The sequence below is a fragment of the Alnus glutinosa genome, chromosome 3 (genome assembly GCF_958979055.1).
Source record: "Alnus glutinosa chromosome 3, dhAlnGlut1.1, whole genome shotgun sequence".
NCBI classification, from domain to species: domain Eukaryota; kingdom Viridiplantae; phylum Streptophyta; class Magnoliopsida; order Fagales; family Betulaceae; genus Alnus; species Alnus glutinosa.
The window spans coordinates 27,359,952-27,375,068 of NC_084888.1; the positions used below are offsets into that span (position 1 = coordinate 27,359,952).

Consider the following 15,117-nt stretch of genomic DNA (forward strand, 5'->3'; position numbering starts at 1 on the left):
TATATATATATATATATATATATATATATATATATATTATCTCTTTGATTTAATCAAAAGATTTGGATTCTTTCTTGATGAATAGTGTTCCCACTTCCTACAATGCTACATGCGATTAACCAACACACTGAAATTTTGATCGTCGATGATTTTTCACTCCTAAGTGTATCGAAGTGACTTCAACTTCACATTTGAATTCACAATTTTCTCAGGATTTAGAATTAATGTTATAAGTAGTCGTGGGTTTCACAATATTCCTTTGACAATGTTATAAGAGAACGACAACTCACATAGTCCATTTAGTACATTGTATCTGCACCAAGTCATTAATCCGATGTCCCCACTTCACATGATCAAAATAGTTCATCATGATTAATGTGTTATAGTCTCATAAAATAGAACGTCAAATTCCATTATTGACTCCAAAAAATAGTTTATAAGTTGCAAGGTTTATGGTTTAAGATCTTCTGACCTTAAATCCTATTCAATACAAGTATGAACCTTTACATGTATATGATAAATAATAATTATTAAAAGTGATGAGTAACAAATATTGTGTATTTAGACTCCTTATTTTGCATTTGTTAAACCTTTAGTTTTGTTATTTTCTAATATTTTTTTTGTTAGCTTTAGGCCTCGTTTGGTTTGCAAAATGACTATTCCATTAGGAAAACGAATAATTATTCCTAAAAATAGAAAGTAGCGGAATTGAATGGTTATTCATACTCTTTACTTTAGTAAGAACTCATATATTTTAATTGGAATCCAATCAAAATTATTAAAAAAACTTCATTTTTTTAAAATAAAAAAATAAAAGAAAATCAAATCAAATTATTTTAAAAAAAAAAAAAAAAAAACACCCATAGATGGCCGACCACCCCACCAAGAGATGGGGATGGCAGCAACAATCCCCATAGTGGTCTCCAGGGGTGGCCGCGGCCACCCCCAAAATACCCGTCGAGGGTGGCTGAAGCCAATCCGATGTGGCCTGTGCCACCCCCAAAAGCGTCGGGGGTGGTCGCACCACCCCCAGAACACCTCGTGAGGTTCACCACGAGGTGTTCCAGGGGTGGTGCGACCATCCTCAGCTCCATATATGGGCTAGCCAACCACCCATTGGGATGGCCGACTAGCCATTGAAGGGTTTGGCTTTTTTTAAAAAAAAAAAAAATATATATATATATATATATATATATATATATATATATATATATATATATATATATAATATAAAATAAATGGTTTTTTTCTGAAAAATATTGCATTTACCCCAAGGAATAGCTATTCCTCTCATTTTTTAGAGGAATAGGTATTCCAATGGAAATAACTATTCCAATGAATATACCCCTACCAAACAAAAAAATGACTATTCCATAGGAATAGCCATTCCATTCCAGAGGTATATTCCACAAACCAAACATGACCTTAATGTTTTAGTGTTTTGCATATCATTAAGAGAAAATAACATTTTTTATTGTGAAATTGCATATTTGGAGAAAATAATGTTTTGTCTAATTAAAGACCATGTAATGCAGCAATGATTGATGTTGATGTAACTCAATATCTTGCCAAAAATAATCAAGGACGTGGAGTGCAGCATGGAGTACGTACATTTATTCTTTTATTTCCTATAGTTGAACGGGTACATGCATGTGGAGGCACGATGCAAGGAGTAGCTCAACACATCTTTTCTCAAAACCGGGTAGCACCTAAATAAACCTACGTCTTTCCAAACCTGGCGCAGAGACGCACATTCTTTTCTGAAGGGTCCGAGAGATGATTCTTTCTATGCAGAATTTTGCAGCACCGACATGCAGCAGCACATAAGACATGTTAAATTCCAAAAGGATTCTTTCCTAGATAAGCAACTAGCGCACGTTTCTTGCCATAGCAAGCAACATCAAGACACACGTGTCTCTCCATGAAGGGCAGCATCGAATCCATGTAAAACCTGGGCAAACTGAATACACGTGAATCTTTTCAAGAAGAAGAGCATCACTTTATTTTCCTTTCCTTTCCTGATCGAAACGATGACATGAGGAGGCCAAGCGAAAGTCATATTATTTCTAAACCTAGAGCAACACGTTGTCTGCTGTTTGCTTTTCCTTAGAACGTGCATGAGAGGACTAAACAGTGGATCGAATGAAGGCATGACGTGTGTAGAGGAGCAAGTCAGACTTCTTGCATTACAAGAACTTTCCATACCTGGCGGCATAGCACTGAAGAAATACAGTACGTACATGTTTTTCTTTCCAAGAAGTTGCAGCCGAACACATGGACTTGGCTTCCCATAATAGGAGGCACAGAAAGACACGATTCTTTCCAAGCTAGAATTGATTATTTCCAAACCTGTAAGCACCAAAGACATGTCCAATGATTCTTTCCAAGACCCGATCACGCATGCATGCCTTCTCTCCAAAACTGGGCACCGACTTGTAGACCTAGCAGCAAGAAGGACTGAGGAGCACGTTTTTCCTTAATAAGGCAGCACCAATTATACATGTAATTCCGTCCATAATTGGCAGGGCAACACCGACACTTAGCACTATATATATATTATACTTTGCTTTTGTAAAATGTGTGTGAAGCAAGAGAGCAAATTTTCGTATAGTTCGTGTGTCTCCTTCCTTTTGTAATGTTTTCTTTTTGTAAGTTTTTTTTATTTTGATGTTTATATATAATAAAAGTTAGCATGTTATTTTTAGTCATGAGAGGCTAAACCCTTAATTAAGGTTGAGGATGAAGCCCCACTTATGATTAGCAACACTATTAATTCTCATGTGGTGTAATATTTTCTAATTTTAATGAGTATTGATTTTCCAATTGTTTTACTTCAACTCAATTTTGTGGAATAATTATTGGATATCTTTTGTGATTCAATGATACATTTGATGATTTAATATAGTTTCATAAAATTGTTTGTGCTTAGTTTTTTTTGTTTAAAAAAATTGGATATCCCTAGTGATTTATTCTACGGATATAATTGATGTTTTGATTTAAATTGGATATCTTATTGTGATTTACGGATACACTTGATGATTTGTTTTAAATTGGATTTCTTTTGTGATTTGTGTAAAGAATGGATACATGTGATGGTTTTCATTAAATATTTGAAGCAAAAGTAAAACATACTTAAGATTTTATTGTGAGAACTTTGAGAAATATTATTGATCATGGGAATATGTTGCTATGAATTTGTGAGTGCAGATTCTGATACCTTAATGCTTTTTTTTTTACTTGATTACATTCACTTTAATTTTGTTTATACTCTTGATTTTATTCACAAATACAATCTCTCAATTTTTTGGAACTACGTTAAGATTTGATTAGTTTAGACAAAAAATTTGTTTTCAAAAACACAATTCTCTATGGAATCGACCTTACACTTGCAATCCATTAACTACAAACGATTCGTGCACTTGCGAGTACAATTAAAATTCACAACAAAAAGCATACATGTAAAACAGTTTATATGCCAAATGCTCATTAAATAAATCAGTGAATAAACAACTTTATTCAATTAAAACAAAAATGTCTTACAAAACAATTGGAGTTTAGGGCATTATCACTAACAATTTCGACTTAAAAAAAATGGAAAATTACACTTCACCTCCTAAATTATGCCCTCAACAATTGCACTTACACTTCCAAATTATGACTCACTTATAAACTATCAAAATATTTCGAGTTATACCTTAAGTCAAATTTGGCCATTAGTTTAAATGAAAATTTTAATGCAGGCAAGTAAACTATTTATGAGTTAACTTCGTAGAAGGGTATCGAATCATATGACGTTTTGACGGAAGGGTACTGAACTATCATTTCTCTTGAACCGGGATATTAAACTATCAAAAATTCTTACATAAGGGTATTCCGTCAGGATTCAGTGTTAAATCCTGACGGAAATCGACTCACGTGTACGATCCACGTGTTTTTTTTTAACCTAAACTATTCAAACCGCCTCTCAGTCCATCTCTGTCTCTCTCAGTCCTTCCTGGTAGACTTCCCTCCGCCCCTACGCTAACATCTCCACCGACCGCAAGTCCACCATCGCCACCCGCATCCTCCAGCTCATCCACCAGCTCTGCGCCAAGAACATCCACACCACCAAGCGTGACCTCTTCTACACCGACGTCAAGCTCTTCCAGGACCAGACCCAGTTAGACACCGTCCTCGATGACGTGTCGTGCATACTCGGCTGCACCCGCTCAACATCGCCGCAGAGAAAGGTGTTGTCGTGGGTCGCCTCATTTTCAGTGATAACGGCGACATGATCAATTGCACGAAGATGGGTATGGGCGGAAAGGCCATTCCGCCCAACATTGACAGGGTCGGGAATATGCAGAGTGATGTGTTGTTCATACTGTTGGTTGAGAAGGATGCGGCGTATATGCGATTGGCCGAGGACCGGTTCTACAATCGATTCCCGTGTATAATTGTGACGGCCAAGAGGTAGCCCGATGTCGCCACGGGGTTGTTCTTGAGGAAGTTGAAGATGGAGCTGATCAAGATTCCTGTGCTTGCACTTGTGGATAGCGATCCCTACGGACTGAAGATTTTGTCGGTCTACAGATGCAGGTCGAAGAACATGTCGTATGACAGTGAGAATTTTACGACCCCGGATATCAAGTAGTTGGGGATCAGGCTGAGCGATTTGGACAAGTATAAAATACCAAAGCAGTGTAGGTTGCCGATGAAGGAGCAGGATATTAAGACCGGCAAGGACTTGTTGGAGGAGGATTTTGTGAAGAAGAATCCCGGTTGGGTTGAGGAGCTGGTGAAGACGAAGCAGAAGGCGGAGATTCAGGCTTTGGGCACGTTTGGGTCAAACCTCTCCATTTACCCCTTGTTTGTCGGACCCGATTTCGTAGACAAGTGTCTGTCTACCATTTCACAAAGGAACTCTACCCTCTCGTCACACTTGCCAGTTGCGAATGAAAAGCAAACTAATTGTACTTGAACCAATTAGAAACACAATATCTTAATCATATTGTATAAGCATGAAAATACAAGAAATGTCCAACAAAAAATTCTTATTGGTTACTTCACAGATTTGTTGGATATGTACATGTCATAGTATTCTGTGTAAAAGTTCATGAACCTTACTCACTCTCAAAAGACGCATTGAGAGATGAGGGGTATCCATAGTTTATAAAGTCTACAAGACAAGGATCTCTGAGCAATGTGGGACACTTTAACACGCTCCCTCACGTGTGGCATCTTTGGCCAAACACGTGTTTAACAACGGGAGGGAAAGACTTATCATTGTCAAAGGAACCTGCTCTGATATCATGTAAAAGTCAATGAGTCTTACTCACTCTCAAAAGACGCTTTGAGAGAGGAGGGGTATCCATAGCTTATAAAGTCTACAAGACAAGGATCTCTGAGCAATGTGGGACACTTTAACATTCTGATCGAGAAACTTCAAGTTGGTTCTCAGTTCTCTGATCTCCATGTAGAATGCCATCAAGCACAGATTGCAGAACCCAACTATTTCAGTTCTTCGTCTGTCTCCGATGGTGGTGTTGAACCGGAGATGGTGAAGGGCAGGGCTGTCATTTATTTTTTCTCTCTCTAGTTTCTTTTATTTTTTTCCCTCTTAGACCAAAAGAAAGGAGGACTGAGAGAGACAAAGATGGACTGGGGTGGGTAGTTTAGGTTAAAAAAAGCATGTAGGCGGCGCGTGAGTCAACTTCCATCGGGATTTAACACCGAATCTTGATGAAATACCCTTATGTGAAAGTTTTTGATAGTTTAATATCCCGATTCGAGGAAAATGATAATTCGGTAACCTTCTATCAAAAGGTCAAATAGTTTGGTACCCTTTTATAAAGTTAACCCACCATTTATTCTACAAATGGTCAAATCTAACTAATGGTGTAAGTGTAACTTAAAATATTTTGATAGTTTATAGGTTTGAATAGTAATGAGTCATAGTTTAGAAGTGTAACTGGAATTGAAAGGATAGTTTAGGCAATTAGGGGAAAAGTATTATTTATCCTTAAAAAAAAAAAAAAAGCAAAAAAAGAAAAAGAAAAAAGAAAATAGTATGTGAGCTATAGAAAACCAAAGAGAGGAAAGCAGGGAAAAAAATTGTAAATAACCAAACCAGCATTTCTCATCCACAAGAATATTCAAAATTTTTAGCTTTTGCCAATTGCAAATTAATGTTTCCTCATCCACGAGAACATGCAAAATGGAGCTAGTGGCTGGCGCTATACGTTAGCTTTCAAGCGCGCTCTCTCTCCACCCGAAGCACCCAAAAATGGCTTGGGCTCTCCTCTCTCCCCGACTCAACGTCCCACTCTCTCACACCACCATCAACACCAAGACCAACTACAACAGACAGTGGAGCAGCGCCACAAGCAGAGCAACAAGGACAAGAAGAACGACTATCAGAGCTAATGCTGAAGACAATAAGGACAACGACAAAGACAGCCCGGCCTTCAATCCCTTTGGCTTTGTAACCGACAACCCATCAAGCCGCAGTGCCATCCAGCTTCCGGAGAACCCGGCCGAGGACGGCAATGTTGGACAAATGCTTTATGTAAGTTCACCCAGCTGATTCTTCAAGTTACTCAGCTTTCAAAGATTGTTATCATATAGTCTGAATCATTTATGCGTTAAGGATAGTGCCTTGAAGTCCAATTCGACATTTTACTTTTAATTAATTAAATAAGGTTGTTTATTAACTGATTTATTTAATAAAAATTGGGCATATAATTGTTTACATGTATGCTTTTAATTATTGTTATTTATCATATACATGTAAGGTCTATAGGTTGTATTGAATATGGTTTAAGGTGCGGTGATGAGATTATTGCACACACAAGATTTTAAACCATACATAATCCCAACATTTTTGTTGTGGAGTTGAAGAGCGTATGTTTGTTGAGTTTATGGAGTTGTGTACTCATTTTCAAGCTCTTATCAGTGAGCTAATTCTTGAAGTTAAAGGACTTTTGAACCTTATTAAGCATTGGAGATTTTTATTATGTTATGTGATTTTTTTTCTTGGAAATGAGAGGGTGTGTTTGTGGAATTCATGACATTGTGTACTTTAAATTCTGGGTTCTCATTCACAAGTTTGGCAGAATGAGATTGGTACTTTTCAGGTTCTTTAATGGTTGAATGTACTAATAATATTGCCATTTTCTTCCGCCAAGAAATTACTTTTTTCTAATGCACCAATTTCAAGATCCAGTTCTCAAGTACCTTAAAAATTCAATCAAAATTCCCAACGTTTGGGCTAAACAGCCTAAACTAGTTATAGAAACTGACTATCTTCTCAATATTCTGTTGGGTTTCTCATTTTATTCAGCCGAATTTCAACAGCCCATTTTTCAAATGCTGTAATTGTATACAATATTCCCAAAAGTTTTAGCTGCTCAATAAAGAAATAGCTCAATTTAATCAGTTTTCTCTTATAAACGATTGAATATAAGTTTGTATTACTTGTAACTTCCTGAACTCTTTATTTGTTGTGGGTGGAATTTGCTGATATATATAGTAAACTCAATTTTTTTTTAATGTAGTTGTGGCTGTTCCACCTTGCATTCCTTGGTTTGCTATTTCCATAGGAACTTTTTTTGTTGATAATCTCACTAAAACACCATACATTATAGTGCCTGGATGTTTTTTATTTAGTTACTGCATCAATTAATCCAGATTGAATGCTCATTTGCCTTTTCCATCTTGGTGTCTTTGGTAAATTTTGATGAATTCCTCCTGTTCTTTGATTTGTTGAAGCGTGTTGGATACATGCTGTATCTATTGCCATTGTGTAACTTGCTTGTTTTCCAATTCTAGAGGACAGAAGACAAGGGAAAGGAATATGGCTCATACATCAAATCTGGGAAGTTTAGATGGTTTGTAAGGGAAACTGGTAAACTTCTCTGCAGCAACATTAGTTCCTTTTTTTTTTTTTTAATTAAGTTAAATTTTCGAAAAAGGATATTCTGTCCTTGCAGGATCAGCTGAGACCCGACGTGGAACAATTGTCTTCCTTCATGGGGCTCCAACACAATCTTATAGCTATCGAGTTGTTATGTCTCAGGTTGTCTTGCCGAATTTTTTTTTGACATTATAACATATCTCCACTTTTTTATCAGATTACCCATCTGAGTTTCCTGTTTCTTCTAGAAACTTAGAAATTTTTAAATTTTCCTGGTTAAAGAAAGGATTTTCAGTCTGACACAAGATTGAGTCTGGAACTTGGCTTTCCAGCTTGTCAAAAGCTGGTATACTATTGCCAGAGGAGCTGCAAGGTGGCCTCTACTTAATTTATTTTGTTTGGTTTACTTTTCATTGCTGCTATACATCAGAAATTAAACAATCATATATGAGGTCATCTACTCTTCGTCTTCAGCCATCTACATGCCTTAAGATGCCGCCATTACCACATCTTGAATATTTAATCTTTTCTGGCAGTTCCTTTGTCCATCCATTTGTAGTGATTTTGTTTCTGTACCTGTCCTCAAGTGATTTTATCGCATATTTATTGTTCAAATGAGATTAATCTTTGCTTTCATCTTGCATAGATGTCAGATGTTGGGTTCCGCTGCATTGCACCTGATTGGATAGGATTTGGTTTCAGTGACAAGCCACAGCCAGGATATGGTTTTGATTACACAGGTTTTAACATTTTCTCAAAAAGATTACTATCATATGATATTTTTCTTCCTTTATAGAGCTCATATTTATAATCTCAATGTTTCCTCGTTTACAGAAAAGGAGTTCCACGAGGAATTGGATAGATTACTTGATGTTCTCGACGTCAGATCTCCTTTTTTTCTCGTTGTTCAGGTTTGGATAAACTTGTAGAGAAGAAGGTAGAGGACTGTTATTTCTGATGAAACTGTATATGAGCCATCAATAAATTTGACTGCATCATGTTACTTTGTTGGATAACGTACAAAGGGAGCCAAAATTTGCAATGGATATGCTGGTCGGCAGAGTTACTAAGTGTTGTCTAGTGAATTTTATAACTACATGATCTTATAGCTGCTGTTGCAGTTAAATATTATATCTAACGTGTTCTCCTCACGTTTTACATGAAGGGGTTTCTTGTAGGTTCATATGGATTGACTTGGGCCTTGAAAAACACTAGCAAGATATTAAAGCTTGCAATTTTGAACAGTCCATTGACAGTTTCATCTCCCGTTCCTGGACTGTTTCAAAAGCTAAGGTTCAGTTCTTATATTACCTATTATATAGCTCCCGCTTTTTTATTTTTGTTAATCCATCTAAACTTATCAAAGGTTTTTGAATTTTGTTTTTAATTACATATTCTCATTCTCATTTTCTTTGTTTCTTTCTAGAATCCCTCTTTATGGTGAATTTACATGCCAGAATGCTGTTATGGCTGAGCGCTTTATTGAAGCAGGTAGCCCGTATGTATCAAAAGTGTATCTAGTTCTTTGAGATACTACTTTAAACTTAACTCTGATTCCAGTCATTAACATCTTCTGTCTCATATATGTTTAGGTTTTTTAATATTATAGCTTCTGTGAAGTTTTTTTTGTCAATTTATCTGTCCGTTACTCCATTTCATTTATGAACTTCAGAAGTGTGTTTCAGCTGGGTTACTGAATCCAGAATATAGCTCACCCATGTTTACTTCTGTTTATTGCTTCTTTTTGTGTTTTAAGACTGGGAGAAACTTCCATTTTGTATAAATAAGAATACCCATCATAAACAATATGGCACATTACTTGAATATAAACGAACATGTTATATAGTTAAAGAACAAACTAGATAATTCTAGTGCTTCTAAGCATTTCACTCATATCACTTTTGCATACTGAACTTTTAGATCCAGAAGAAGAGCTCTGTCGTGATAAATGGTAACATCATGCATTACATCCTCTTAAGGCTTTGTTTATATTCCACAATGATGTTAGGAAAGAAGAGTGTATACAATGTTAAACGGGGCATGCAAACATAATGATTGTCATCATCTGTGTGCTTTCATAAGTTGTAGGTATCTAGATTCTTAGAACAGAAGAATATGTCAGCATGCTGTAAAATGAACTTTTCTCAAGCGCAAAATGGAGTGATGCATCATTCCTGCCTACTATTCAAGAAAAGTGAAAGGAATGATACTTCATTTCATGGTCAAAAAATATCCTATGTAAAATGCTTGAAGCTGACAAAAATTAAGGCTAAAAATTTAGAGAGAATTCCTTACCTGATGACAAAGAAAAGCACACTGCTATTGTCATATAACCAGAGAAGCAAGATAGCTGATTGTGAAAGCATCAACCTTTACCATTTAACTTGCTAATTATAATAATAATTCCTGTCTGATGTTAAGGACATTACATCCATACTACAATCTCATCTTTAAAAGATAAAACAGACTGTCGAAGAATGACTGGCATCCAAATCTAGAAAAGCATAAGCAGAATCAATGGCAATTTCTCGATTTATTATGACTAGCACCTAAATATACACACACTTACATGTGCACCTGATTCTAGGTGTTAGGTATCATGCTCAATATTTTAAAGAAATGCTAATAACCTTCAAGTGAAGCAGTTTGCATATATGTGCCAGAGGTGCATTAGAAAATGTTTCAGAGTCATTGTTCATTTAAGTGGTTAATATATGAAGTTATAGTTTTATTTGTTGCCCAATATGCTATGAAAGAAATAATACCAACATCATTATTAAGGAATGCTATTATTCATCTGGTAAGTTATTTCTTAAATATATAAGGATTACATTGTAGCTTAATAACTACTATTTATATGTGTGTTGCTCTTACAAAAGAATCTATTCTTTTGACAGTTATGTCTTGAAGCTGGAAAAAGCTGATGTGTATCGGTTACCATATTTGGCAAGTGGTGGACCTGGATTTGGTTTGTAATCATTTTGTGCTTTTGACAAGATTTTGACCCATGAAAGTTATGGGTGTTTAAGTTTTAGGTGTTGGTGTTTCAGCTCTACTCGAAGCTGCAAGAAAGGTTAATTTCAGAGATATCTTAAGCCAAATAGCAGCAGGCTTTGTATCTGGAAGGTATAAATATTTTTGCTCTCGGAGAATCAAATATCTTTACATATATAGGTTTTTTCTTTACATGTTTATAGCACAGGTTCTTTGGCTTCAGGTAAAAGAAAGTGATATACTTTCTGACATGTTAATTTGAGCTTCCAAACACTTGAAGATAAGAGTATCTAAAAACGCTTTTTTATATTTGGTGTACAATATTCTAGATCTATATTTTTGCCTTAAAAAAGAAAAAAATCAATGACTGTACTAATACTTAACCAGTAAAATATTATTGAGATGGTGTATTAATGACATGTGAATGAGATGAAATGCCCTTGAACTTGATAAGTACTAAACTGCAGTTTCAGAGTTTAGTTATTCTTTTATGTATCTTGTATTGTAGAAACCTACAAGATTCAATGTTATTTATGAAGTTCCAATAAGATGCTGCTGCTTGCAAAATGGGGGTAGAATCCTTTTTTTTTTTTTTTTTTTTTCAGGTGCCTGTGTTTTTCTTATGAGTAAAAACTGAAACAGGGCAAAACAAGCACAACCCAAGTACACAAAGGAAATCGCTTTCAACAAAAAGGATTAATAAAAGGAAAGTAAATGATAGAATCAAACCCTGAAGTTTGGAGCATTAATAGAACCCAAAAAGAACTCAAAGAAGCTAGGAGATGATGATGCATGGAAACCCAAGAAAATGAGGTCCTTGGATATCACACTTATATACCTTCCCCTTACCCTCAAACGCCCATTTTTTCCTTTATGATCAAATACTCCACATCAAAGCAGGAAGAAACTGCTCTCCAGATGAGTAAACCCCTCACCATTCGCAGGTCTTGCATTCTAGGTCCTAATTTATGTTTGACTTGTATTAGAGATTCAATATGTCACTTCTTATTCAATGCTAGGATTCTATGACCTTATATGGGTGTTTTAATGGTGACAATTTTCCATATTTTCCATCTCTTCACGATGTTTAAAATTTTTAACTTTTCACTTGAAAATAAGTTAATAAGTGTCTGAAAGTTCGCTTATTTGTCAGTACTTTGCAAGGGCTTACTAGGATAGAGCTTGGGTTTGAGTACAATGAAGTTGTGTCAACCCTGCAAACTGAAGGCAAGAAATGCATGCCCATCTTTTAAACAGATATATACATGTACACGCAAGGGTTATAGTTAGGTTAACAATGGTCAAGGTAGTCATTCCCACGGCCATGTTCAACATCCATTGCGGCTGGTTTCTTATCAAGTTATTGTCAATACTTCCAAAGCTTAAGAGAGACAGTATTGTGCACTTCACTAACTGCATGTTTTAAACATTGTTCAGCTACTAATATTGTGTTCAACTTCCTGCCAATAAATTATGAATCAATGGATTCTGGACTTGCAGATGGGATAAACCAGTACTACTTGTTTGGGGAATATCAGACAAGTATCTGCCTCAATCTGTGGCAGAAGAGTTTCAGAAAGGAAATCCCACTACCATCAAGCTTAAGTTAATAGAAGGTGCTGGTCATATGCCACAAGAGGACTGGTAAGTGATTTTTTTCAGAGCATTTACGATTTTACGTGAATTGCAACTCCTTGTGAAAAATTATGACCTTTATCTTTTGACAGGCCCGAGAAAGTGGTCAATTCCTTGAGGGTGTTTTTCTAAAGTCAATGCAAGAATCAAAGCTATAATCTTAAGATTGGCCTCTTGCAAAGTATTAATATCAAAATGTACTGCCATTTGTTTATAGGTAAGAAAAGCTTCTTCCCTGTGTTTGTCTTACTTGAAAGTCCTTGTCCCTCCTATCAAATTTTCTTTTAATATATATATAGATATATATATATATATATATATATGAAAGTGATTTAGTAGATAATCAATTTCTATGCAGCATTCAAATGAAATTATTGAGATAAATAGATGTGATCTCTAGGAAATACCTATTTCATGAGCAAGGAAATAATCAGCCTTCGAACATGTTCCTTGTCATTATGGCCAAGTCCTCCAATGTCAACATTCTGACTCTACAGTTTTCTCCTAATTTGGATTTGGCCATTAAAAAAATTATATCATGGCCCCACAAGCTGAGAACTTACCATATACATGGATTGAGATAGACTTTATATGAAATGAATTAGAGAGGATCCTTGTCCTCCTAGATCTGCCCCTGAAATAAGCAAAAAGCAGCATCAATTAAGCTACAATTTAATGAGTAATGCTACTCTTCATACTCATTATCACACTTATTTTATATTGACTGTCATGACATGTTTTAAGTGGCTTTCTATTTCCGTCATTTCAAAGAAACAATAAGAAAGTTACTTCAAACACGTCACGTTAGCCGATGTAAAATACGTGTAATAAATTGGTGTGAAGAGTAGTATTACTCTAATTTAATATGTTATGGCATGAATATGATATGTGAAAATGTAATCAGTGAAGAAATTCTTAATGCTCTGGCACATCACCATATGAGGTTTATTATCATGATAGGTCGATTTGCAACATGCACCAACAGTCCCACGTTAGAACATGTGCTACTAATACTTCTATCCCCATCTAAGTGAATAATTACGTAGAAAGGCATTGTATATCTTATAAATTTGGCCTAATATGAAAATCTCATCTTCTGAACACCTTGACCTGGTGTTATATTTCATGCAGCATACAACTTAGAAATGCCTGCTACATTTACACCAAACATACATATGCCAGTTCAGCATGAACAGTAACTTCTTTTTTTTTTTTTTTTTTAATGTTTTGTTTTGTAGATACAATAGCAACATTTCTTACTTTGCAATCAAATTTCTTGCAGATTATCTGTTACATAATTATGCCAAACAATGTAACTGCTCAAGAGATTCCGGGTTTGATCTTGGCAATACATGTGCATATATATTATTATTCTTTTCCTTTTGCACATTACCAAAAGAAAGATGAATCATGTTAAGAACCTTTGAATTTTATTTTTCATCTATTATCTTTGCACTAATTTCTTATATATACACTAGCACTTATGAACAGCTCCAAGGAATTAATAAACGTTCCTACTAGGCTACTATTCTGAACTGTTCAAAGTTCTAGTCCCGAAGCTTTATATTATGGAAGAAATTGAAAGAAAAGATAGTCGAATGGAAAAATAAAGGCAATAGTGGAAATAAAATAAAATAGAGATTGATTTTATGTGGTTCAGTGTATGACAGACATTCACATGATAATGCCTTAAGGACTACATAATTGCTCTTATTCACTTGATTAGTTTACAATAACAAAATGCTCTATTTATAGAGCTTACATATGAATTGAATCCAACGTAATCCTAATTGAATCACTTAATTTAGGATGATTCAATCTCATCAAATCATCATAAAATCCCTAAATTTAGGGTAATTTAATCTTCATCAAAGGTAATACAATCCTCATCAAATCTCTAACTTTAAGGTAATCTAAATATATTCTACCAAAAATTGATAAACATTCCTTCCCAGTGTCTTTTTGACAAAAATAATTATTTCTTTCGAATTTCTAGAAACGATGACCTTGGTTTATAAAATTTGACAGTTCGCATGAACAGAAGGATGTAACAGGAAAGAGAAGAGGATTGCTTTAGAAATTTGTATGTCTCCACAGCTGTCTCTAGCATTTGCAGCCTTTGATAAAAAGCCTGTTGTAAATTTTAGCTGTTAAAAATTTATGGAGTATGGAGAATCAAGTTTGCAGAGGACATCTGCAACACTTTAATGTTGTCATAATAGACCATTTACATTAAATTTATCATGGGAACAATAAATTTTAAATCAATAAGTTTGATAGTATATAATATTCCATTTGTTTCGGCATAAAATAGTTTCCGTCATAAAATGTTTTCAAATAAGTCATTTTTCAGAAAAATGTTTAAAAGAAGGTTGACTCGTCTGCCGTTTGGGGAAAATAATTTACGCTTTTAAAAAGTATAAATCATTTTCTGAAATTTACTAAGTATTTTTGGTCAAACAGAAATCATTTTCTGGTTGATTATCATTTTTGCTCCTATCAAACACTAAAAAATGCTAAAATCATTTTACACCGAAATAAAAAGGAGCATAAGTTTTAAGGATAATTGCACCGTTGGTCCCTGTGGTATGCCA

The 15,117-nt window shown here is 35.1% G+C and overlaps 1 protein-coding gene and 1 pseudogene across 2 annotated transcripts; both read left to right on the forward strand.

Annotated features, from left to right (window-relative positions):
• The first annotated feature begins 1,537 nt into the window (after positions 1 to 1,537).
• LOC133863300 (DNA topoisomerase 6 subunit A-like) lies at positions 1,538 to 4,960 on the forward strand (annotated as a pseudogene).
• A 1,153-nt stretch (positions 4,961 to 6,113) lies between these two features.
• On the forward strand, positions 6,114 to 14,112 carry LOC133862551 (uncharacterized). 2 transcript variants are annotated; one of them, XM_062298380.1, is made up of 12 exons: positions 6,118 to 6,547; positions 7,810 to 7,885; positions 7,971 to 8,056; positions 8,541 to 8,634; positions 8,729 to 8,805; positions 9,060 to 9,187; positions 9,321 to 9,392; positions 10,792 to 10,862; positions 10,945 to 11,020; positions 12,389 to 12,532; positions 12,616 to 12,740; positions 13,806 to 14,112. In XM_062298380.1, exons 1-11 carry the CDS (start codon positions 6,266 to 6,268, stop codon positions 12,653 to 12,655), a joined length of 1,146 nt encoding a protein of 381 aa, XP_062154364.1. In that variant the 5' UTR covers positions 6,118 to 6,265; the 3' UTR covers positions 12,656 to 12,740; positions 13,806 to 14,112. The 2 variants fall into 2 exon arrangements, with proteins under 2 accessions (XP_062154365.1, XP_062154364.1); XM_062298381.1 differs by lacking the exons at positions 12,616 to 12,740; positions 13,806 to 14,112 and having other exon boundaries at positions 6,114 to 6,547; positions 12,326 to 12,459.
• The last annotated feature ends 1,005 nt before the right edge of the window (positions 14,113 to 15,117 follow it).

What these genes read in the sequence shown, in the direction of transcription:
- LOC133862551 (XM_062298380.1), top strand. Translation starts at nt 6,266, where the DNA reads ATGGCTTGGGCTCTCCTCTCTCCCCGACTCAACGTCCCACTCTCTCAC. An exon ending in ATGGTTTGTAAGGGAAACTG is followed by an intron (nt 7,886 to 7,970) that starts GTAAACTTCTCT and finishes CTGTCCTTGCAG; the next exon opens with GATCAGCTGAGACCCGACGT. An exon ending in GCAGGCTTTGTATCTGGAAG is followed by an intron (nt 11,021 to 12,388) that starts GTATAAATATTT and finishes CTGGACTTGCAG; the next exon opens with ATGGGATAAACCAGTACTAC.